Here is a 27,069-nt window from a genome sequence, read left to right as displayed (position 1 = left end):
TCCCTAAGGGCTTTGTGAGTTTACCTGCAATGAATGGTTGCAGCAACATCCCATAAATAAATTTTTAAAAAGGGCAGGTGTTCATTGAACAATCTTTATTTGCATTTTTAATCAGAGGTTGCAATATCAAGATAACATAGAACTTGCTTGTTTTACGGGCTAAGTCCTACCCAGGTCCAACAACCTAAAGAACTCGAAGGGTTGTTGTGTTCAACAGTAAAACATTTATTATATTAAAATAAACTGTGTGCAGAATGGGCGGCACGGTGGCTCAGTGGTTAGCACTGCTGCCTCACAGTGCCAGGGACCCAGGTTCGATTCCTGCCTTGGGTGACTGTCTGTGTGGAGTTCTCCCCATGTCTGTGGGTTCCCTCCGGGTGCTCCGGTTTCCTCCCACAGTCCAAAGATGTGTGGGTCAGGTGATTTGGCATTCTAAATTGCCATTCTAGTGTTAGGTTAATTAGTCAGAGGGAAATGGGTTTGGGCGGGTTACTCTTCGGAGGGTCAGTTAGGACTTGTTGGGCCGAAGGGCCTGTTCCACTCTGTAGGTAATCTAATCTAATACAAGAGTGTACCTCCCTCAGTCTCCATCTTCAGATTATGTCTCTAACTCCATATGACATAAACACAGTGGGTGGTACCAATCACATGCTCTCAGATATTAACCCTTTCAGACCCATACAGAACAAAACTAAGAAATGACAAAGATTCTTTGCAAAACTAAACTAAAACTATAGCCAAATAAGTGGTAGCAATATTAACAGATGATAAAGTAACTGCTGAATAAATGGATGGAGTAATGAGAAACAATTTAGATAGGACATGGCAGCAATCACACCAACAAAATAATAAAATGGAACAGCTTGAGGTGAACAGCAGAAAGACAGCGCACACTTCTGCAAGTCAAGACAACTATGGAGAATTATGATTTAATAAGCCTGGACTAATACTGCATTCCAGGCAAGAAAGTCAAGGACGGTTGAAAGGGAGAGATGTATGTTCACATGTTTCTGTCGATAGAATATTCGTTGTTTCTCAACCTAGAAAGCAGCCTACTTCCACAGATGACGAGTTACACTAAATGCTTTGCAGCAGTAATCTGGGAGAACGTGGGCGAACACTTGCAATTCTGTCTGCGTTAGTGTAATGAAGGGTAAAGATAAATATAGCAAGGCAGATGTGAAAATCATTATTTAAGTTTGTAAAATTAATCTTAGTGAGAATAAACAGGAACCAAAACCAGAAAAAAAGCATGGGATGAAGTGAACTAAAATCCCTAAAGGCTATTTTTAAGGGTGATGGAGAATATATTCAACATGAAACAAATGAAAAACATGGGAGACTGGAACACTGAGGCTGAACATGAAATCAAAAGCAATTTTAATATTTAAAAAAAACTAACAAACTCTTATAAGTGATGAAGAACGATAGCAATTTGAAGCCCTGATAAAGACTTCTATTACAAATAACTGAAAAGGGTAAAGGGACATTATGAAATTTATAATAGCAATTGTGAGTCAAGTAAATACTTATGCTGTTTGAGAACTGGATGAAATGTTAAAACACTGAGAGCACATTCTGTTTATATTTACCTAAGGTTAGCTGGGTTAACTGTTACGGACTAAGCCAGACCCCCTCAAAACATTTCAAGAAAGTGGGCAGCACGGTGGCACAGTGGTTAGCACTGTTGCCTCACAGCGCCAGAGACCCGGGTTCAATTCCCGCCTCAGGTGACTGTCTGTGTGGAGTTTGCACATTCTCCCCGTGTCTGCGTGGGTTTCCTCCGGGTGCTCCGGTTTCCTCCCACAATCCAAAAAATGTGCAGGTTAGGCGAATTGGCCATGCTAAATTGCCCGTAGTGTTAGATGAAGGGGTAAATGTAGGGGAATGGGTCTGGGTGGGTTACGCTTCGGCGGGTCGGTGTGGACTTGTTGGGCCAAGGGGCCTGTTTCCACACTGTAAATAATCTAATCTAAAAAAAAAGTAGCCCAGACCTTAACTTTGCTCGTTGTTTTAAGCAGGTGTACAGTGAATATTCCAGGAGAGGTGCAGCTGGTCAAACCACTTCGTTTTAAACAAAACAGACTTTATTGACAAGATTACCGAATGAAACACAAGCAAAAGAGAACAGAATACAGAATAACTTAACCTGTCCGAAAACCCAAAGATTATCCCAACTTAATGATTCTGTTCCAAATATTTGCAACAATCCCCATAAACACCCCTTGTTACAAAAGGTAGAATCAAACACAGGGTCTTACAGGAGAGAGAGAGAGAGATGGTAGCATGGAACACCCTCTTCCATGTAGCTGTTTCTTGGATCAGCAGCATCACTGACTGCCTGCTTCCCGTGAACTGCTAGACTGCTGAAGCCAAACCAGAGAGAAGCTGAGCTGCGGGAACTGGCCACTCTCATTGTGCAAGTATTTTTTTAACTTGAAAGCCTTTTTCCTGAGTCAGTAGCTGTTAGCTATAATCAAATTGGCCGAAAACTCATCCAAGCTAGACTTTTCAGAATTGCTGCTTTTAAGACCTCTCTTAAAAAGAAAGTCAAGGGCAGCATAACATTGTTAAAGGAGCAGCATCACCATGTAACCAAAATGAAGTTAAATTAAATTAGAATAAAATTAACAAGGAGAAAGCATATGAAACTTGGTGACAGCCTAATTGTTTGTAAGAGGTCATGGTCTTTTCAAATGTTTGTGTTTGGGTTGAAGGAATGTACATGTTTGCTTCCATCAAACCTTCCAACTTTAGCAGTAATGGGCCGAACTGGATAAGCAGAAGTTTTGTTTAAAACACATGCAGTGAATCAGGTGCAATAATGGAGATTTTGTATCAGCTGAATTTGAGATTGTCATGGAGTTGTAAATGATTGGATGACATATAAGTGGTGAGTGCAAGTTAAAGTTTTATGTCAAAGTTCATTCAGGCAAGCATTTTTCCAAGGAGATGCAAACCAGTCTTAATGAGTTAACTGAGCCAACTGATGGGGAAAAACAAGACACATATGTGATATTTGCCAGTGGGTCAAATTGGTCAGTTTCTGGAAATTGGATAGTGTCAATGATAAAACGCACAGCTTTTTACATGGAAAGCATTTCATTCAGCCTGCCCTCACATTAAAATCATTATCTAGGTCAGAGAGATTGATTGATCAACGATGAGAATTGAAAGAGAGTTGGCTGATCATCCGTTCTGGTCAGATCTTCAAACAAATCCACATAAAAGGGTTCACTTATGTTTGTAAACATTATATGGTTAAGAGTCTTCCCAGTATTTTTTGTTGTGTAATTTTCTTTGATAAAGAACATTGGGTATATTTCATTATTAGAACTCTCTTGGGTTATTGATAATGGACCAGGGAAATGGGAATGAAAGCACACAGTTCTCAACAATAACTATGTGATAATGACCAGATAATCATTTTTCATGATGCCATTCAAGGGATTTATATTGGGGACCTCAAGGTCTTGTTCAAAATCTTTCCAAGGGATCATTTTATGTCAGCTTGAAAGAAGAAATAGTGCTTCAGCCTAACACCTCATCCATAAAATGGGGCTTCTGACAAAAAAGACCCCTCAGTCCTGCACTGGAGTGGGACTTGAGATCAGTTTCTGAATCAGAAGCAATAGTGTCAACTACTGAGTGGCAACTGACACTTTTGGCAAAGATATTGGAATTACAATTGACTCTGATTTTACCTGCTATTGTAGCAGTTGAAAAGATGTTTTTATTATTGAATTTGTTTCTTGATGGGAGGTTGTTTTCCCAATGTCAAGCTTTTGAAATCAGCTCTGATTTGATGGTTTACATTCCTGTGCTGTTAGTTTTATGGTCATGCTGATCAAACAGAAAAGTAAACAATCTTTAAAACTAAGCTGTTTTTTCAAAGAATTCTTCTGTTAAGGATTCTAATGAACAAAATCTGAATAGTCATCAATTGCATCATGCTGTGACCACAACATGCTGTGTCCCCAGAGCATTTCTAAAGCTTTCAGTTTTGTTAGGAAATTAGAGTCTTATGAAGTAGAAGGACTTATTTTCAAATTTTATTACATATTGAGATCTTCAGCTGTTAAATGGAAATCTTTGAAGCATTGAGTTTCAACTTTCCTGGGACAAACAAAACGATAGCATCCAAGTCAAATTATTTCTATATTTCGATGTTTGTATAAATGATGATTCTCCATAATTACTTCTGTCAAACTGTTCTGATGAAAAGTCACTGGACTCGAAACGTTAATGTTATTTCTCTCTCCATAGATGCCTGTCAGAACTGCTGAATTTCTCCAGCACTTGCTATTTTTGATTGTTTCAGATCCCCAGCATCTCTAGTTCTTTGTTTTATTTTATGGTTTAGTGCAAGATAATAATAGGTCCAATTAACATTAATTATTTATACATGATTACAACTCTTTGGAGCCAGGTATGTCAAGCCTATCTCCTTCAGGACATCATTCAAGGCTAACTGTTTCAATGATTCAAACATCACGTGACACCATCAGAATAGGTGGAGATGATGCAACGTCAAAATCAATTCTTTCAGAATTATTACCTTATGCAACAAAGACCGTACAGTCCATCTTAGCATCTCCGTCAATAAATTTATCGACTGAGTCCAGGAGTTTTACCTTTGTTACCATAGCTAAAAGTCTGTGCTATAGATTGATCACCCTTTAAATGTAAAAGGACATTTTATTATCAGATCTAATCTTACGTTAATTCACTACCTTGAAGCCTTGCTCTTCAGTATTGTCAGAGCTTATATCAAAATAACCTTCTGGGTTTGCCTTTTCTATTACAGTTATTATTTTATGCAACTGTAGTACAGCCTATTGAAGTCCTGCAGATTAAGAACAAATCTGTGATGAATTGGAAAATATGTGCTCAACTAGGTCTTCAACCAAGAAAATGAAGTAGTGCTATTTTAGGAAGAGATGAGTGCTGTAATGAGAAATGATTTTGGCTCTGGAAATCAGTCTGGGTAGAAACAAGAAATAGCAAGGGAGTAATGTAAAAGTCCCCTCGCTGTAGTTCCAAAATGTAGGAAGCAGTATAAACCAGGAAATACTGAGCGTTTGTAAGAAAGGTATGGCAATAGTCACAGCTAATTTTAATATGCATATAGATGATATTAATCAAATTGGCAAGGGTAGCCATGAGGGAGAATAGTGTATTACAGATAGCCATGATGGTAGCCATGAGGGAGAATAGTGTATTACAGATAGCCATAAGGGTAGCCATGAGGGAGAATAGTGTATTACAGATAGCCATAAGGGTAGCCATGAGGGAGAATAGTGTATTACAGATAGCCATAAGGGTAGCCATGAGGGAGAATAGTGTATTACAGATAGCCATAAGGGTAGCCATGAGGGAGAATAGTGTATTACAGATAGCCATAAGGGTAGCCATGAGGGAGAATAGTGTATTACAGATAGCCATGATGGTAGCCATGAGGGAGAATAGTGTATTACAGATAGCCATGATGGTAGCCATGAGGGAGAATAGTGTATTACAGATAGCCATGAGGGTAGCCATGAGGGAGAATAGTGTATTACAGATAGCCATAAGGGTAGCCATGAGGGAGAATAGTGTATTACAGATAGCCATGATGGTAGCCATGAGGGAGAATAGTGTATTACAGATAGCCATGATGGTAGCCATGAGGGAGAATAGTGTATTACAGATAGCCATGAGGGTAGCCATGAGGGAGAATAGTGTATTACAGATAGCCATAAGGGTAGCCATGAGGGAGAATAGTGTATTACAGATAGCCATAAGGGTAGCCATGAGGGAGAATAGTGTATTACAGATAGCCATGAGGGTAGCCATGAGGGAGAATAGTGTATTACAGATAGCCATAAGGGTAGCCATGAGGGAGAATAGTGTATTACAGATAGCCATGAGGGTAGCCATGAGGGAGAATAGTGTATTACAGATAGGTTCCCCAATGTATTGCTCCAAGAATCAGTCAGAGAGCCTGCTATTTTGGATTTAGTACAGTATAATAAAATGGGGTTAATTAAAGAGCTTATTGGAAAGGATTCTCTAGGGAGGAATGATCACAGGATGCTAGAATTTTGCGCAGCCGGTTCTTTGATAGTTCCATTCTCGTGCGATAGTTCCATCACTCAATAGCTGCACCATTTAAACTAATGGGGCCGGAGTCAGGTTATCGCCAAAAGGTGTAAGGAAAGTTTACGTTTGACAAATACTGGTCTTTAATTGCATTAAAGCCAATTCGCTTTGAAGAAACACGTGTTATAGCAGAAGTGACTGTATTCAGTTTGAAGACAAGGAACCTGATTCTCACACTAGTGTTCTGGAATTAAACAAAGGTAATTACATTGGCATGAGGACAGATTTTGCCCTAGTAGGTTGGACAGAAAAACTAAAACTTAGCACAGTTGATGAACAGGGACAAAGATTTAAGGAGATATTCAATTCCTTTCAACCAAAATATATTCCAGAGGGGAAGAAAGATTTTAAGAAACAGAAAAAGCTTTTATGCCTATCAAGAATTTAGAGATAATATAAAGCCAAAACCTAAGGCATATCATATCACAAAGATCAGGCTGGAGGATTGGGAAAATTTTAAAGACCAGCAAAAGTTTTTAAAAAAAGAAATAAAAAGAACAAAGGTAAATTATGGAAGAAAACTAACACAAAACATAAAAATGGATAGCAAAAGCTTCGTTAAGTATATGAATAAGGGGAGAATAGCTAAAATGAATATTGGTCCCTTAGACGATGAGGCCGGCAAGTTAATAACGCGGAACACAGAAATGACAGCATAGTTTCACAGTAGAGGACACTGAAACCATCCCAACAGTAACAGGTAATGCAGAGGTTATACAAAAGGAGGAACTTCAAACAGTGGCCATCATAGGGAAAAAATACTGATGAAAATATTGGTATTAAAGGCAGACATTATCCAAAGGTGTGATAACCTACAGCTTAGATCTTAAAGAAAGTAGCAGCTCAAATAATAGATGCATTGATTATAATATTCCAAAAGTCCCTGGATCCTGGAAAGGTTCCTGTGGATTGGTTAAATGATAATGTATTGGCTTTATCCAAAAAAAGGAGGAAGGCAGAAAGCAGGTTTTATAGATGAGTTAGTTTAACAACTGTTGTTGGGAAATTGCTGGAAGTCATTATTAAGGAAATAGTAATGGGACATTTGGAACATCAAACTGCAATTTGTTAGACTTGGCATGGTTTTATGAAGGGTTAATCATGTTTAACTAATTTGCTAGAGTTCTTCAAAAATGAATAAACAATGTACTTAAAAGTGTCCTGTAGTTGTGGCATATCTGGACTGTCCTACATGTTGGTCATTATAGGAATTTCAATTAATTTTAACATTGTAGTTCTCTATGCTGCAGCAGTCCTGGTTAAACTGGGATGGCTCCTGCTGATCCATAGTATAAAGCTCAGCCATGGTGTTTGGGACTGTATATTTAGTTACTTAGTTTTAAAGCACTGGTAACTTTATCGAGTCCACAATCTCTCACCTGGGAGTGATTCCATACTTGCAGAGGTCCCCTGACACAGAAACGTTCTAAAAGCACTATGCTATTATCAGTGTTATGGAATAGCTAGATTGAGTACTTGTGAAATTATAGCGAATTCATTTTACAGCCTTTATTGGTATTTTATGAATTGACATTTCTCGACAGATTCCTGAACATATCCAACCAGGTCGCAATTAGGATAATGTAGGTCAGGAATTGTATAACTGTATTACTTGCTATGAAACAAAACTTCCTACGGTCTTTAGGTATATTGATATTATAAATACATTTGTGACAATTTCTCCATTTGTAAGACTATTGAAAATTGCAAACTTATTCTCAAGGATAAATGTACAGTTTGAGTAGAAGTACTGAACTGAGGAAAACTTTGCTCACAATCTCATTGCAGATTGGTCCAATGATCTAATGAGTAATATTCTGAATTCTAGATGAACCCTTATAATCAATGATGAAATACCAGACAAAACTCATTTGGTTTTGATTTTCATCCTGTAGACATTCTTTCCAATATTTCCAATTAAAATGCGTTGAGACATAGACTACAGTAGTGGCCTGGCTCAACACAGTTTTGTTATTCTTAACATTTTACACATTCTGACCTTTTCCTAATTGATAGATTTAGTACAACTAGTTAGCAAAGGTTCTCCATTCACCACCTATCTTAATTTTCGAAATAGAAACAGAACCACAGTTATTGACTTTACGAATAAAGCTGAAAGAATAATTGTGCCAAAAGTTACCACCTTCATTTAAAATGCAATTTTTCATTCGGTATCACTTTCTGCTGTCCTTTGACTGGTTTTCCCAAAAAAACACACAATAACAGTCACCCACTCTGAATTAACAAGTTGAGTATGAGCTCATTCGCTGGATCTGACTATGATTCTAACATTGTTAATCTGTGCTTTATTAAACGCCTCGTACCCCAAATAGATGTCAATATAATTCTGCTGAAGTAAGAAATGGCTTGGGTTTGATTGTTGGATAGAGTCAAACTCCAATATTTGTTTGTTTTCTTCATATGCTACTGTACAGAACCGAACTGCTTTAGTGACTTTTTCTTATGACAAAAGTGAGTTTTTTTTTAAAATTGCCTGTTCAATATCTAGCTTAAATTCAAATATACATATGTGTCAAGAGTGGTTTGTGTATTGTGGATGCAGGAGAATGTATTAATTGTGTGTGGTTAAAATCCATTTTTGTGTGCTTGTATTTTTAAATATATTATATGAAACTTAATCCATTCTTTCAAGATTTGAATAATTCCAGTTGTTATATTCAGAGGTGGTGAAAGGGGAGGGGGACATTGACTCCAACAATCTTCAGAATTGCGAAAGGCATTTGCAGAATCTGCTTAATTCAGTCAGAATTTTCCACCTTGACAACAGATCTTTCCTTTCATCTGTCAGGAGACTGAAGGGTTCAAATGTATAAACCATCCAATATGGGAGTCCTAATCAAGTTGTAAAATAAAGGTCAAAGTTTGTGAGAAGATTTGTAGCTCGGGTGCTCGTTGTTGTGGTTCTGTTCGCCGAGCTGGGAATTTGTGTTGCAGACGTTTCGTCCCCTGTCTAGATGACATCCTCAGTGCTTGGGAGCCTCTTGTGAAGCGCTTCTATGATCTTTCCTCCAGCATTTGTAGTGGTTTGAATCTGCCGCTTCCGGTTGTCAGTTCCAGCTGTCCGCTGCAGTGGCCGGTATATTGGGTCCAGGTCGATGTGCTTATTGATTGAATCTGTGGATGAGTGCCATGCCTCTAGGAATTCCCTGGCTATTCTCTGTTTGGCTTGTCCTATAACTCACCAGACAACAACTCACCAGAACGAAGGACCCGATACCCAGCATGAGCAAAACCAATGTAGTGTACAAAATCTCATGCAAGGACTGCACAAAATACTACATAGGACAAACAGGAAGACAGCTAATGATCCGCATCCACGAACACCAACTAGCCATGAAACGACACGACCAGCTATCCTTAGTAGCCACACATGCAGATGACAAGCAACATGAATTTGACTGGGACAACACTATCATGATAGGACAAGCAAAAAACAAACAAAAAAAGAATGAAAACAAACAGCTAGTGGTGAATTATTGGTTTGAGCAGGTTGGAAAACAATGTTCAATATGGGATACCCTCTTTCAGGGAGATTCTGGAAAAAGCGTGGAAGGATATTCAATTACAGAAGGTGAGAAGCTCCAGTCATAAGGAGAGACTAAAAAAGTACGGGTGACAAAATCAGAAATTTCTGCAAATATTCAACAGGTCAGGGAGCATCTGTGAAGAGAAAAAAAGTTGTGTTTTAGGTCTGTGACTTTTGTATCATTGACTTCTGGATATAAACGTCACCAATCTGAAATGTTGTCTCGATTGTTGCCTGTGTCCACAGAGACTTCCTGTCCTGAGCAATATTTCCAACATTTTCTGGTTTTATATCTGATTTCCAACATCTGCAGTATGTTGCTTTTGCATTAGAGAAGCCACAGCTGCTGCAGCTGAGAAGTTTGAGGAGTCTGGGATGGAGATGTTCAAGATTATGAGATGGTTTGGATCAGATTTCCAGGAAAGATCTGTTTCTGCCTGTTGATGAGTCAGTAATTGGAGGACACGAATTTAAGACCAAAATGTAGGAACAAGTAGGAGTTTCTTTTTCCACAGAGAATTGTTGGGATATGGAATGCCCCTTCAGAAACAGAGGGTGAAGTAGACAGAATCTATCATCGTTTTGAAAATGCAAGTTGATTTTTACAACAGCCACTGCAAATGTGCTCCAATAATTGCACAGCACTCTGGCACGCCTTAAAGGTTAGGAATGATAGCAAAACACTTTTACGATTATAAAGGTTGTGGGCTAGAGTAGAGGAATGAGACCAAATGTTTTCTAGCTGAAATGAGAAATCCTTCTATTGTAAGACTGGGTATAACCTATACATAAAGAAATTGGCGAGTTGTTTTAACATATAATGTAACTTTCCTTTAATATAGCCGACCGGCATAGCTTGGTGGAACAGAAATAGTTTGTTTGAAATGTTCAGTTTGCTCAGGTGTGCCTCACCGTCTCCTCTCAACTACGATTGCTGAGTGGAGGGAGGGCCGAGGACAAGCCGTTCCCTTTGGTTATTGGCTATCCGTAGAGGGAAGGACAGCCCCTTTTCTTTCCTGAGTACTGGCTTTATATTCGCAGCTGGTTGGCAATGGGAGGGAGAGGAGTGGGGATAGTCGCTGTGAATACACTGCCTTCAGTAATCTTCGGGGAATCAATTGGACCGCTGATTATCGACCAGCAACAGGAGGGAGAACTCGCTGCTACGACTTGGGACTTGGCTTATAGGCGAGAGGAGACTTGTATCCGTTTGGTTTTCTGTATCTCACAGTAAGCATGGACTCTCGTGCCAGTAGTGTCATCAGTTTGGGATTTGCCATTATTTGTCTTCGCTGTGGACTTACTTCAGGTAAACTGGTCAAAGACTTCGGATTGCTGTTTGTCATGAACGCTGTTTTTTTTTAAAATAGCAAATAACCTCAAATCAAAACCTCGATAGAAGCTGCAGCATTTGTGGCAGTATCATTCACATCTGCATTTATGACCACATGCAGCAAATGCAACTTTCCATTTTTAATAACTAGATGGCAATAAATAGTTTGCATTTCCTCCTGTGGGTTCGGTACGTATTTCACATCAGATGAAGTCTGCGTTAAAAAATGTCAGTGTTCACTTACTGTTAGGTAACAGTACAGTCAGTGGTAAGACTACATACCGATGTGTTATTTAATCTGCACAACATTACTCTCGACTAGTTTGGTGCATATGTGTAAAAATAAGGGTTCTTACGTTTAATACAGACGAGGCACTATTTTATTCTTACAGTGGGTTGTGAGTCTTTGGAACTTTCTTCCTAAAAAAACAGAGACTTTGAACATTTTAACAGCAGAGATTGGTGGATTCTTGATAAACAACGAAGTGAAAAGTTGTGGAGTAATAAGCAATACGGAGTAATCTGATGAGCCGTGATTTTATTGAATGGTGCAGAAGTTCCGAAGGGTCAAACGGCCCACTCCTACTCCACACTAATGTTCAATCTGCCCCATTGACCCTGCCTTTGTCACGAAGCAGGATTTATCCAAAGATTCTCAAGTATCTCTGATTACTTTTATGCCAAGGTGTGGAGGTGCCAGTGTTGGGCTGGGGTGGACAAGGTCAGAAGTCACGCGGCACCAGGTAATAGTCGAACAGGTTTATTTGGGATCACCAGCTTTCGGAGCTCTGCCCCTTTGTCAGGTGAAGGAGCAGTGCTCCGAAAGCTTGTGATTTCAAATAAATCCGTTGTATTATAACCTGGTATCATGTGACCTCTGACCTACTTTAAAGCCAAGATCAATCAGTTGAAAGTTACTCCTGCCTGGGATTTATTTTCAATGAAAATGCTGTGGTTTGCAAAATATGTTTCTGGTGAATATATGGAAATATAAGCTTTTTTTCCCAAAATCTACAGGTATTTCACAGCAACCTGTTACAAACCTAACGTGGATATCATTCAATTTCCGCACTGTACTACAATGGGAGGGGACCTTGAAAAACACTGTGTACACTGTGAAGCTACGCAGGTGAGTACAAATCTTTAACATGTCTTCTGTAGGAAGCACCAAAAGAGACACAAGGTATTGGCAAGATCTTTGGGCTACAGTGTGTCATTAAAAGGTGCTTTGAGAGTTCTGAGGTAATTTGCCAATGATCATTATGTTAATTAACCTACTGCAACTGAGCACATAAACCCCAAATCATCCGCTGACATTTCCGCCACCTCCAAAAAGACCCCGCCACCAGGGATATATTTCCCTCCCCACCCCTTTCTGCCTTCTGCAAAGACTGTTCGCTCTGTGACTACCTGGTCAGGTCCACGCACCCCCCCCCCCCCCCCCCTACAACCCACCCTCCCATCCTGGCAGCTTCCCCTGCCACCGCAGGAACTGTAAAACCTGCGCCCACACTTCCTCCCTCACCTCCATCCAAGACCCTAAAGGAGCCTTCCACATCCATCAAAGTTTTACCTGCACATCCACTAATATCATTTTTTGTATCCGTTGCTCCCGATGCGGTCTCACTACGTTGGGGAGACTGGGCGCCTCCTAGCAGAGCGCTTTAGGGAACATCTCCGGGACACCCGCACCAATCAACCCCACCACCCTGTGGCCCAACATTTCAACTCCCCTTCCCACTCTGCCGAGGACATGGAGGTCCTGGGCCTCCTTCACTGCCGCTCCCTCACCACCAGACGCCTGGAAGAAGAAGGCCTCATCTTCCACCTCGGAATACTTCAACCCCAGGGCATCAATGGGGACTTCAACAGTTTCCTCATTTTCCCTTCGCCCACCTCACCCTAGTTCCAAACTTCCAGCTCAGCACTGTCCCCATGACTTGTCCTACTTGCCTATCTTCTTTTCCACTTATCCACTCCAACCTCCTCCCTGACCTATCACCTTCATCCCCTCCCCCACTCACCTATTGTACTCTATGCTACTTTCTCCCTACCCCCACCACCCTCTAGCTTATCTCTCCACGCTTCAGGCTCTCTGCCTTTATTCCTGATGAAGGGCTTTTGACCGAAATATCGATTTTACTGCTCCTCGGATGCTGCCTAAACTGCTGTGCTCTTGCAGCACCACTAATCCAGAACCAACAACATGGGGCAAGCAAACTGCTCCAAGAAAGCACTATAATGGGAACGCTATCAGATGTACCATAATGGCTCTTTTCAAATGTTTGCACATATATTAGCAATCTGAAGTGAGTGCAGTTCCACGTCCCAAACAAATCTCGAGTAAAATGGAGTTAGGAGGTCATATTGCAGCTGTACAGGATATCGGTTAGGCCACTTTTGGAATATTGCGTACAATTCTGGTCTCCTTCCTATTGGAAGGATGTTGTGAAACTTGAAAGGGTTCAGAAAAGATTTACAGTGATGTTGCCAGGGTTGAACAGACTGGGGTTGTTTTCCCTGGAGTGTCGGAGGCTGAGGGGTGACCTTATAAGATCATGAGGGGCATGGGTAGGATAAATAGACAAAGTCTTTTCCCAGGGGTGGGGGAGTCCAGAATAGAGGGCATACATTTAAGGTGAGAGGGGAAAAATATAAAAGAGACCTATGGGGTAACGTTTTCACGCAGAGGGTGGTACGTGTATGGAATGAGCTGCCAGAGGAAGTGGTCGAGGCTGTACAATTGCAACATTTAAAAGGCATCTGGATGGATATATGAATAGGAAGGTTTGGAGCGATATGAGCCGGGTGCTGGCAGGTGGGAATAGATTGTGTTGTTGGGATATCTGGTTGGCATGGACGGGTTGGACCGAAGGGTCTGTTTCCGTGCTGTACATCCCTATGACTCTAAAATGTTGCACTGTGAACTTCTGGAAGAAAACTACCTGGCATGGGTTTGAGGTCCATCAGCAGTGCAAAGGGGCTTAAGTGGCAAATCAGTGTGTTTTGGAATTTAACATGTGACTGCATTCCACAAACTGGCTTAGCTGGAGTTTAGCACTCTAATTGCATGATTGTACAACCAAGTCTGGCATTGAAGTCTTTCATAAAACTTCCAAGCTATCATGATGCTGATAACCTCTATCTGCAGATAAAGATATTGCATTCATATTAAATAAAAGCAACGGAGGTCATTTGGTTCTGCAAATCTACTCCTGTTCATGACAAACAGGATGTTATGACGCGAGGGTGACTGCGGCTTGTAATTCATAATCAGATTTTGTGGGCTGGATTTGATGGAAAATTCTTATTAGAGTGTAATAGGCAACAACTTTTGGTAACCACACAAGTACTGTTAAGCATGGAAATCAGGAAGTTCGTAACTACATTGCTTAATTCTCCTGGAAGCATCTTACACTAATATTTCACTGTAAGACCAACATTGAAATGCATGGAACGGTGTGAAGTGACGGTGCTTGAGTCACCACTACCCCCTGAACCTGTCTAGAAAAAGTCACGATATGTACATTCCAATATATGTGACCCAATAGCCATTTCCATTATTGCTAAACAACCTTGCAGGCACTAAAAGTTAACTTTGAGTGTGAATTCTCATTCCCATTTTATTAAATATTGGAACGTTTGTTTTTAAATTGCAAAAGTAATTTTTGAATTCATCCTAGGGACGTAAGCATTGTGGCCCATCCCTAATTGCCCACAAGAAAACATTAGTGAGTATCCTTTTTCTTACCCCTCACTCTGTCATCCTACAAGGCATCAAGCAGAAAATTTCTTGATTGAAATATTTTGCAGCTCTTGTTTTGGCCTCCGGACCTGAAAATTGTTGTTGCAGTGATCTGTCTACTTTTCTCCCATTGCCAGATTGACAGATGCACTAAATGACTTGAGGTGATTCACAGTAGCATTGAGTCATGTAGATGAAGAACTCAGCCACTTTCAGTTTAACTAACCTACCCTGAGTATTTCCATAACAGTGTTAGTAACGCTTATGGGAAACTGCCCCAATATTATTGCTGCTGGTATGGGAACTTATATCATTGCGAACAAGCTCAGGTAACCAGCAACAATTGGTTTCCTGTGTTCAGCAGAAATATCAAAGGATCTGAAGTGCATGTCTGAACAGGTATCATTTACACCTATTGTTTCACAACCTCAGGCCACTGGGTGAATTTGATTCATCCATCCAGAAAGGTGACATTTACCACCCCATCAGTGTATAATTGTTTCTTAAAGGATGCCCAGATTTCTCTGCCTCCACCTCCTGATCTTGAAACTTGGTTCTTGTGTGTGAGGAAAAACTTCCTTCTATCAGTACTTTATGTTTTTTGTTACTGGTTTGAATCTGTTTTCTTCCTCAAAAATAGTATTACCTTTTTCTTACCTTTGACTCTTGTATAAGCATCCCTTCTCCTTTCTTCATAAATGCTTCCTACTAGTTCACATCTGTGATGCTACTCATCAGCTCTTAGCTTTTATCTGCATTGTAGTTCAGTGCCTGGTTTGTTGGCAGTCAGAATTAGCGGTCCAAAAATGTATATGAACTTGAGCCTTGATAGTACTGTTGATGACTGGTATTCTGTTAATTGGCCACGTCACAGAGTCATAGAGATGTTACAGCATAGAAATAGACCCATCAGTCGAACTCGTCCATACCGACCAGATATCCTACATTAACCTAGTTCCATTTTCTAATATTTGGCCCATATTCCTCTAAACCCCTTCCTATTCATATACATATCTAGATGCCTTTCAAATGTTGTAGTTGTACCAGCCTCCCTGGCAACCACCTTCTGCGTGAAAACGTTGCCCCTTAGCTCCTTTTAAACCTTTCCCCTCTCAACTGAAACCTATGCCCTCCAGTTTTGGACTCGCGTACCCTGGGAAAGAGATCTTGAGTATTCACCCTCTCAATGCACCTGATGATTTTATAAATCTCTATAAGGTCACTCCTCAGTCTCCAAAATTCCAGGAAAAATAGTCCCACCCTGTTCAGCCTCTCCCTATAGCTCAAACCCTCCAACCCTGGCAACATCCTTGTGAATCTCTTCTGAACTCTTTCAAGTTTCACAACATCCTTCCTATAGCAAGGAGACCAGAATTAAATGCAGTATTTCAAAAGTGGCCTAACCAATGTCCTGTACAGTTGCAACATGCTGTTCAACACTTTGTTGATTACTACTTTGCACTTGTTAGTCGTGTTAAGCATCAAGTCTGCTAAGAATCCTAGGTCTATTTTAACCACAATTTTACAAATTTCACTAGCACCAATAGTGCAAATTATTCCTTGCGACGTACAGTTAACTGGGAATTAATACATGAATTCTGGATCTTTGTTTTGTTGAACTGTCTCTCTTCTCCCGACACCAGTATGACAGATACACAAAAGGACTTGAGGTTAATTTGCTGTAGCGCTGAATCATGTGGTTGCTGAGCTCACCCAATGTCGCTGTAGCAACTTCATTAATCTGCCCTAAATACTTCCATTTATGGTACTTCCTTACTCACTGTGTGCTACAGGCAAATTGCCCTAATATCCTTGTTGTTGCTTGGACTCTATAATGTAATAGAGTTAGACTGTGCATTGAGTGTAGGAACTGTTTTGTTACAGGATCGTTTACACAGTGGAAAATGTTAGCTTTCTACATCGCTCTGGTTCTCTAAGATGGAATGTGCATACAATGGTACTCACCTGATCCATCAATGCAAGAATGATTCAATGAGTTTGAGAAAGGCATCAGGTGCCAGTTTAACAGGAGAAGTGGAAGAGAACAGGAACCTCCAGTACTAACAGTTTAACAGGAGAAGTGACAGCGGACAATAGCTGATATCAGGCAAATGACTGGAAAAAATTGAAAAAGGACGTCTTAGTCCGGCAGGAGGAATAGTAGAGTCTGGGTCATAAATGCTTAATGTATCCATTAGCTCAAGAATTATGATACGATCCTTTAGGGAAACAAATAGACCTAAGCAGCTAAGTGACTTGAATAAAGCTAAGTGGGGAAAAAATAGAGACCATTATTAAAAGTATTCAAACTGTATTAATTAAGATTGGCTTTGCACAATTAATAACCTTAATTGCTAATTAATTCTAATGAATAATAAACTAATTAATCTTGATCTCATTTGATTTTATGGTATCTAGAAATAAATTGCTCCTAATTTAGAAAATGAGTAAAGATGCGTGATGATGACATAGGCTGTATGTCAGGGCTGTGATATGTGGGAGCTGGTGCCACATCTGGAGGAAATGGCTCTGTCTTGAATCACAGCAGCTCAGTCGTTTTGTGTTGGAATGTGGGTCAGCAGCCCTCCAGCTTGTAAGGGAAGAAATTTCTGTATAGCTTGCTCCAGTGAACAGGCAGCCTTTAGAGGTTCGGGAAGGGCAGATATTGGACAGGGAAAGGCGGAACCGAGGAGGTAGCAGAGGAGGTCCTGCACGTACTGGACTTGTCCAACAGGCACAATGTACTCATAATGGTCAGAGTGAAGACTGCAGAGAGATGCCAGGATACCAACCTTGCACTGTGGAGCTGGAAACTGCCCCAAGAGGAAGGAGCGAGACAGCTAAGTTGTAATACAATACAGCACAGGAATAGGCCCTTCGGCCCACCAGCCCTGAGCTGATTCCTAGTCTTTATTTAGACCTGCTACTATTACCCATATGTGGTTTCCATCCTCCCGTTCACCTCCCGTAGAGTGTGTCTATCAAGATACACCTTAAACATTGCTAATGTGCCTGCTTCCACCACCTCTCACTGGCAGTGCATTCCAGGCACCCACCATCCTCTGTGTGAAACATTTTCCCCGCACTTCTCCCCTAAACTTTCCCCCTCTCACCTTGAACCTGTGCCCTCCTGTAGTTGACCTCTCTACCTTGGGAAAAGGCCTCTCAGTATCCACTCTGTCTATGCCTCTCAAAGTTTTGTAAACCTCGATCAGGTGGCCCCTCAGCATCTACCTTTCCAGTGAAAACAATCTGAGTTTATCCAATCTCCCCTCATAACAAAAACCCTCCAGACCAGGCAACATCCTGGTAAACCATCTCTGCATCCTCTCCAAAGCATTCATGGCCTTCTGGAGCATGGCAATCAGAACTGTACACAATATTCCAAATATGACCTAAGTAAAGTTTTGTACAACAGTAACATAACTTGCCAACTGTTATATTCAATGCCCCAGCAGATGAAGGCATGCGTGCTGTATGCCTTCTTAACCATCTTATCCACCTGTGTTGCCACTTTCAGGGATCTATGGACCTGTACATCCAGGTCCCTCTCTATGTCAATGCACCTAAGGGTTCTGCCATTTATTGTATAATTCACACCTGAATTTGATCTTGCATTTCATCACCTTGCATTTGTCCAGATTAAACTCCATCTGCTATTTTTCTTCCCAAATCTGTCTATATCCCACGGTATCCTTTGACAATCCTCCCCACTATCTGCAACTCTGCCAATTTTGGTGTCATCCAAAAATTTAATTAAAAGTCACACAACACCAGGTTATAATCCAACAGGTTTAATTGGAAGCACACTAGCTTTCGGAGCAACGCTCCTTCATCAGGTGATTGTGGATGGCTCCATCGTAACACAGAATGTATAGCAAAAATTTACAGTGTGATGTAACTGAAATTATACATTGAAAAATTGATTGTCTATTAGGCCTTTCATCTATTAGAATACAGTGATAGGTTCACTTCTTTCATGTGTAAATCACAAAACCTTTTTTAAAAAGTTGCATTCTCAGGTTAGCTGTTAACAATGGTGATAGCTAGACAATATGTTGAAGGTGTTAGCCCCCTGTGTTCTCTGTCTATGCCATGATGTTTAGATTGATTCTAATCTAAAAAGTGAGATACCAGAGTTTTACATAAATTCAAGCAGTTTTTGAGCTCAGAGTTCTACATGAATGTTGCAGCTGAGGAAAATGTTTTTCATGGCTGTTAACCTCTGGAGTCCAGTGAACCATGTGTTAATTGCCATGAGAATAAACAGATCAGAAAGATGAATGCAAGACTGAAATCCTGGTGTGAGATAAAGGCCTCCCATTAAATAACATTGTACTCAGTTAGGAAAGAGCTGGAGTATCTTACACCTCATGGAAAGTATACATTCAGGCTGTGGCACAGACTTTAAACCAGTTAAACCTGTTGGATTATAACCTGCTGTTGTGTGATTTTTAACTTTAAACCAGGAAAATGAGGGCTAGAGCCAGGCTAATGTTCCAGTGACAATAACGAGCCTGAAGATAACAGTGAGGAGATGAAAGTAATGGTCACACAAAGTTGAAGAAATAAAGACATTCATTAACTGTGGCTGCTCCTTGATCTGATCAGCATAAAATGAAACAATGTGAGTGAAACAGTTAATAAAAACTACATTGTGCAGCAGTGTACGCAGCATTCAAAGCAAACATTCATAACAAATACCCAGACGTCCCAGGGATAATTGAAAGTTGACTTAAAGGGCATGGCTGATGATATCTTGTTGGCAACAAGACACTTTAAGTTAAGCCAGGAAGTGATTATCTTCTACCCTACAGACCATAGAGATCCTGTAGTTTCCTATCCTTAAAGTGCATGGTTGCAGCAACAGATGCAGCTTGACATACCCATACAACATTACCTTTATTTCTTTATCCATAATGTATCAATATTTTTGATTTTTATTTAGGAATAAAGTTCTCCTGAACTTCATTGAACAAAATTTGAAATGTTTTCCACTCCTGATCTATTTCTTTGTCTAGAAACATTTTTATCCATTTCAATTCCATTCGCAGTTACCCTCCTAGACTTTATTAGAATTAGATGTTATTGTCATGTGTACAGGGATGTAGGAGTACAGTGAAAGGTGTGCAGTGTCGGCATTCCCTGGCGCCATCTTAGGTACAAAGGTACCTCAGTGTAAAATCTTAAGTACAAAGTCGAAGAAAAGAGAAATTAAATTAAAAGTTCAACATTGCAGTTCTTATAAAGTAGAAAAACAAAGAAATAAAGTAACAAGTTCAACATTACAATCCTTCTTAGGTCTCATCTTCCATCTTGGAGCATTTCAACCCCAGGGCATCAATGTAGACTTCACCAGTTTCCTCATTTCCCCTCCCTCCACCTTACCCCAGTTCCAACCTTCCAGCTCACCACCATCCTTGTGAACTGTCCTACCTGCCAATCTCCCTTCCCATCTACCCACTCCACCCTCCTCTCTGACCTATCACCTCCATCCCCACCCCCATTCACCTCTTGTACTCTTGGCTACCTTCTCCCCAAACCCCCCTACCCCCCACTCCCCCCCCCCCCCCCCCCCCCCCCCCCCCCCCCACTTACACTGGAGGCTCCCTGCCTCCATTCCTGATGAAGGGCTTTTGCCCGAAACATCGATTTTCCTGCTCCTCGGATGCTGCCTGACCTGCTGTGCTTTTCCAGCACCACTCTAATCCAAAGTCCTTCTTAAGTGTTTAGCTTTGCCTGCCTCACAATCCCCAAAAGGGCTCAATCTCCACTGGGCTGGGGTCCTCTACCACCAGCTTGATCTCCCCGCCGCGCTTAACCTTGCCGCTAATGCTGGCACCAGCTTGAATTAGAAACACTTCCTGTTAATTATTGTTTTTTAATGATGTCTTTTCCAATCAAAGAGCTAAAAATAATATGTCATAATTATTTTACCTTGCTGTTTTCCTTGTTTACTGCTGATGAGCATTAATCTGATTTATTTCCCATTGCAAAATCCATCAGCGAGTCACATGTAGTATTTGGTAAGAAAGGAATTCTAAGCATACTGTGAGAACTCCATTCCTGAGAAGGTGATAGTGAGCCATATTCTTGAACTGATGCAGTGTTTAGGGTGTAGGTACACTCACACTGCTTTTAGGTAGAGAGTTCCAGGATTCTGACCGAGTGTTAGTGAAGGAATAGTGATTATAGTTACATGTTTGGCAAGTTAACTGTTTCTCTGTCCACAATGCTGTCAATCCTGTTGAATGTTTCCGACGCTTTTCTTGTTTAAGATTTGCTGTGCACAGTGTATTTTGCTTTTATTTTGTTTTTGTTCTCGCTTAATTTATTGCTACAGTGACAGTAATAAGTATAAGTAAAATATCTTCAGGTGTTTATTTTCAAATTTCTGTGAAAGAAGATATATGTTAGTGTGTGTGTGTATATAATCCATAAAACTTCAGTATTGTAGTTTATTTGATGGAAAGATTTATTCTTTATAATTATAACTAATAAGAAATGCATTAATGTAGATCAGACCAACCAAAGTTACACTATTTTCTGTCCCAACTCGAGCTGGTAGTTCCATGTCTGAAAGTGGTAGAAATTGATTCAGTGTTGGATTTCAAAAAGGAAAGTGGATTCATACTTCATAGAGGGAGAACCGACTGCAACACTATGGAGAATGGAGTGGGGACTGGTGGTCTGTTGCACTAACAGGATTTTTCTGCAAAAGAACAGCACATACTTGATGGGCAGAATGGCTTTTATGATTCAACAAAAATCATGGAAATGCATGGAAACGATTGTTCTGTAATCAGCAGTTACTCAATGTCCTGACACAAGAAATTCATGTCCGTGCACTTCCATTCCTGTCTGTGTGACACAGCCCATTGAAACTGAACAATTCAACACCTGCAATAAAGTAACCTACCTGGAATGTACTGCAAGTGTATTCAGCATTTGTGTATGGATTTAGTGAATCAAAAGAGAGTCCTGCACACAAATAAAAGGTTGTGATGATATCTAGGGTATAGAGCTCCAATTTCAGAATTGTTTGTTAACATAATGGCAGCTGAAGTCATTTATCAAACAGACTTTGAAGATTAGATCTCCAAAAACAAAGTTATAGACTTGCAATTGATCTTGAGGGTTTTAGAATCCTCCTTGATTAATCTCTCCCCTTGGCTTTTCAATCATATGGCAGTCAATGGACCCGTACGTTTGAAAGAAAATCATCAGCTAGACATAGGTTTCTGACTTTCATGAAGGAAAACATAAATCTGTATGAACAGGGAAAAAGAACAGTTGCCTGGATAGAGTGGGAAGATTTGTTTATGACCATTTTTCAGGCACCACTGTGTAAAAGTACTGCCTGGGCATGCCAACTCACTATGTTGTTACAGCTGCAACTTCTAATGAAAATTCTTGAAGGAATGAGATCTAATATCTGGGCCTCCTCAAAGTCTCTGTAACAATGGCAATTATATAAATGTATCCTATAACTAGTTGCTGATAAACAATTAATTATATCGCATTAACTACAAGTGACTGTTCTATTTAGACCAAGACATGGGTATTCTATACCACCCTACAGCCCCCCCCCCCCCACCCCTGCAGCTTCCTAAACTTATAGGTTGATGGCAGCCAATTTCACATTCAAGCAATATCACGCTTGAGAAGCAAGGCATGTCCTTATCTGAATGTCAGTTGAAGAAAATTAAATATATAATGCGTGATGTAATTGGCAATCCAGAACCTTCATTCCTGATGAAGGGCTCCTGCCCCGCAATGTCGATTTTCATGTTCCTCGGATGCTGCCTGACCTGCTGTGCTTTTCCAGCACCATTCTAATCTTGAATCCAGAACCACAGGATGATGTTCCAGGGACATGGGTTTAGGTGGTAGAATTTGAATTCAATAAAATGTGCAATTAAAAGTTAATAGTCACTATGTAGCCATAGTTGATTGTCGTAAAGAAAAATCCATCTAAGGTCCTTTCCGTAACGAAATCTGCCATCCTGACTCGATCTGATCTGCATGTGACTCCAGACTGCATTCTGGGCAGTTAGAGATGGGCAATAAATGTTGGACCAGCCAGTGACTTAATAGAGATTTGTGACTTAATAGATATTCATATTGGCAAGTTCAAAGAAAATATTTGATTTCTTTATTTCCTGGGAAGAACGCACAATAACTGACAAAGCCAGGCACAGATCTTCGGTCGCAAAACTGAGGACGTAAATGTGTCAGTTTCACCAATATTGTGACAGCTGAAGGTGAATGGCAGATGGTCCAAATCAATGAACAGGTTGAAGTAATAGTTTTACAGATTTCAACACAGATCTAAGATGGATTAAGAATGAAAGTATATTGACAGAGAAGGCAGTAGTGCCACTGGACTAATGATCCAGAACCTCAGTTATCTAGCCAACAATGCTGCAATCCCATGAATAAATAAACCAAAAACTCAGAGCTGGAACAGTTTTTGTTTCCTTCTTTATTCGTTAAGTAAAAGTATTTGGTTTTATTTTCACACAGTCTGTCACTATTAGTGCAGTTGCAGCTGCATTTTGAATTTCACGTAAATTCCTGGAAATGAACACTGAAGCCAATGTGACTATCAACCTTTGACTCTAGTATTATACACAATGTGATTATTGTCTTTAAGATTTTGGGGTAATATTACCAGATTGCTAAGTCCTAAATCAGAAAGATTTTCTCTGTTCACTGCCGGAATCCTAAAGCTTCAAGGTTTGCTGGCAGTATAAAGAGGGAGCCAGCCTAGTATGTTGTCGCAGTGGCTAGCACTGCTGTCTTATAGCACCAGGGACCCAGGTTCTATTGTAACCTCAGACTACTGTCTGTGTGGAATTTGCACATTGTCTGCGTGAGTTCGCTTTGTTTGTGTCCGAGGATGTGCAGGTTAGGTAGATTGGCTATGCTAAATTTACCATACTGCTTAGGAATGTGCTGGCTAGATGAATTAGCCATGGGAAATGCAGGGTTATAGGGCAGGGGTGTGGTTCTGGGTGGGATTCTCTTTGGATGGTTGGGATGGGCCGAACGGCCTCCTTCCACACTGTAGGGATTCTGTAACATAAAGTAAAGGAGGCACCCTTCTGCTAAGTTTAAACCTGACTGTTCATGGCACCAGTAGCAACAAGGTACTTAATGACTGTAGATAGAGGAGAAAAGCTTAGGACAGAGGTGGTTGGTTTCTGATTTTATTGGAGGCGTTCAAAGTTAACGAGGGTCTTCATAGAGCAGGTAAGTGATTTTGCAGTGAGAGAAACGTCAGTAACCAAGGTCACAGATTAAAGATAATCAGCAAAACAAAAAGCCAGCAGGGAGATAAAGAGGAGGGTTTAATTCAGTGAGTTGTTAAAATCTATAAAGCACGCCAGCAGGGCTGTCAAAGCAATTTGGAAGTGAATAGAGTCCTACTTAAGAGAAAATACTTCCATGACTGGCTTGGTGTGGTAAAAAGAAGGGAGTGGAACCAATTGGTAGTTCTTTTTGATGACTGGAACAGGCTCAGGCACGATTTCCCAAATGACCCCCTTTTGTGCTTTGTGATTTGATGAACTGGCAATATAAAGAGCATTAAATCCTGCCCAACATTTTCACTTCACATGATTTTGCCTGCACTGCAGAACTAAGTTGGAGTGTTTTAGCAATGCTTCACGCACAGCATAATTAATCTTCAGGACTGACAGCAACATTTTAATGCAGATGATCATGCATAAGGTTAAATTTTGGCAAGAGAAACAGAGTAACTAGTTTTCTTTATTCATGCAGTTGAGCAGCAACTGTTGCCTTGGGCAATATTTCATTTGTGGTGCTATGGGAATGTGAACAAGCAATTTATTTCACTCACTGCTTCTGGTAACAGGATATATCTGAAATATTAGCAAATAGTCTGGGATGATTTGTTAAAACCTATACAGTATTGAGAGTTGAAAAAGAAAACACCCTCCCATCTCTGATTTGAGCTGGGCTGAAAGAAAATTTAAAGCACTTTTTCCCCGAATATCCAAATGGCGTTACTAAAGGGGAGGTAGTGGTGAAATGGTAACATCACTCGATTAATAATGCTCTGGGTGTAGGTTCAAATCAAACCACTACAGGGAGTAGCATTTACATTCAGTGAATCAATCTGACATTGAAACATAGCTTCACAGTCTATGGGAGTGCACTGGGACTAGCATCAATTGGCAGAAAATCACAATTGGTTCACAAATCTTTTTTATTATTCATTCACAGGATGAGGGCGTTGCTGGCTAGGTCAGTATTTATTGTCCAACCCTAATTGCGCAGGGGGCAGTTAAGAGTCAACCACATTGCTTATGGGTCTGGAGTCCCATGTAGGCCAGACCAGATAAGGATGGCAGCTTCTTCCCCCAAGGACATCAGTGAACCAGATGAGTTTTTCCGACAATCAGTAATGGATTCATGGTCATTAGAACCTTAGTTCTAATTTTAAAAAAAAATTAAATTCAAATGCCACCATCTACCATGATAGGATTTACACCCAGGTCCCCAGAACATTGTCTGGGTCTCTGAATTAACAATCCAGCGATGATACTACTAGGTCATTACTACACCATGTTTTAGCTGCTCGGTCCTGGTCTGACCTGCATGTGACTCCAGACCCCCAGCAATGTGATTGGCTGTTTAACTGCCCTCTGAAATAACCCAGCAAACCACTCAGTTCAAGGGCAGTTAGGGATGGACAACAATTGCTAGCCTTGTCAGCAACATTCACATTCCATTTAAATTTTTTAAATTTGATGAGGGCTATCCATTTTATAAACTCAAAGTGTACCAATTTATCTCAGGTAGTCTTTGAACTTCTGAACTGCTGGAAGTTGCTTTGAGGCATGATGCTCAAGGATTTGACAGGAGCCAATAGCTCACTGGTACCTCCTCCAAATATCTGAGCTCAGCAAGGTGTTGACTACTTACCTGACGGATTTAAAACTTGTTCCAGTCCCACCCTGAGGGTTCACATGTGCCCATGTTGTTAAGCTTGGATTGTGGGATAGTGATCAAGCTGTAGGTACTCTGGCAAGTTCTTCCTTCCTCTTTTCCACTCCCCACTTGTTCCTTCCCTCTGACAGCCCCTTTCACCACTGATGGTGGGAAGCCCAATCGTAGCACCATTCTCGTCTCCATAGCTGAGATGAAATAACTTAACCCATTACATGGCTACCTATAAAAACAGGCTAATGTGAGGACTGCAGATGCTGGAGATCAGAGGCGAAGAGAGTTGTACTGGAAAAGCAGAGTAGGTCAGGCAGCATCCGAGGAGTAGGAGAGTTGACGTTTCGGGCAAAAGCCCTTCATCAGGAATCAGAAACTTCGACTCTCCTGCTCCTCTGATGCTGCCTGACCTGCTGTGCTTTTCCAGTAACTAGAAAAAATAACCAATCAAGTTGTCCATTAAATGAACAGTTTGCAAATTACATATCCTTGAAGAGCATCCTATAATTATGTTTTATGGCAGTTGAGTGAATGAGAGAAACTCCGGTTCATTATTGGAGCTCCATAGATTTTGATCAATTTTTTAAGATTAGATTTTGCAATATGGTTGCTCTTTCCACCAAAACTGAGACCTAACGAATGGATTTGGTAAACTATTTAATTGTTGGCAGTGTTTGCTGACATCCACAACTAAGGGCAACTATGCACGTGCGTTAATCTGGAGCTCCACGTGCTCATCTGGAAATACACATGTGCTGTAATGTGGAGACATGTGTGTGCACTAATCCAGAGACATTCATTTGTGTTAATACAGAGACACACATGTGCACCAATTCAAACACTATGTCACCATGTTGAATGTACATGTGCACTATGCACACTTTTGAAATGAGGTTCAGTGATGGAGAGTCAGGTTGTGAGAGGAGGGAATCAGGAAGAGTGAGGGGCAATAGAATCGGGAGGGTTGGTAATGAGGGGGGATGGAGTCCCATCTCTGAATCACCCCATAACCCTCCCTTATCTCTCCTCCTCCTTTTCCATTCCCTCCTTCCACCATTATCTTTGATTCTGATCCAAATTTCCCATCCCATCCATCTCTCCCAACTTCTAACTCCCATCTCCCATTCTCGTGTTCACAGTATTCCAGCTGTGGTATAATTAATAGCTTTAGCGAGGATGGCATTTCCCTTGCTTGCTGCTGTAAAAGCAGGCGTGACATTTTGTAAGGTGTTACAAATCTGGAAATGAAACTTATTGTGTACATTATGGGATGTCCATGTGCAGAGTCTGTTAAGATGTATTATCACTGAACTGGCGTCAATGGTGGCTTAA

The 27,069-nt window shown here is 40.6% G+C and overlaps 1 protein-coding gene across 1 annotated transcript in view; it reads left to right on the top strand.

The window, feature by feature from the left end:
• The first annotated feature begins 10,766 nt into the window (after positions 1–10,766).
• Positions 10,767–27,069, top strand: part of LOC122554197 (tissue factor) — a 23,073-nt gene continuing 6,770 nt past the window's right edge. Inside the window, exons 1-2 of the mRNA XM_043698848.2 lie at positions 10,767–10,997; positions 12,039–12,150. Coding sequence (XP_043554783.1) covers positions 10,925–10,997; positions 12,039–12,150 — 185 coding nt within the window. The 5' untranslated portion in view covers positions 10,767–10,924. The remainder of the gene's footprint in view (positions 10,998–12,038; positions 12,151–27,069) is intronic.

Source organism: Chiloscyllium plagiosum, unplaced genomic scaffold, assembly GCF_037043375.1.
Source record: "Chiloscyllium plagiosum isolate Xiang-an unplaced genomic scaffold, Cpla_swu_hap1 HiC_scaffold_9, whole genome shotgun sequence".
NCBI classification, from domain to species: Eukaryota; Metazoa; Chordata; class Chondrichthyes; order Orectolobiformes; family Hemiscylliidae; genus Chiloscyllium; species Chiloscyllium plagiosum.
Note: the sequence above shows the minus strand (reverse complement) of the source record. Positions and strands in the feature narration are given on the sequence as shown.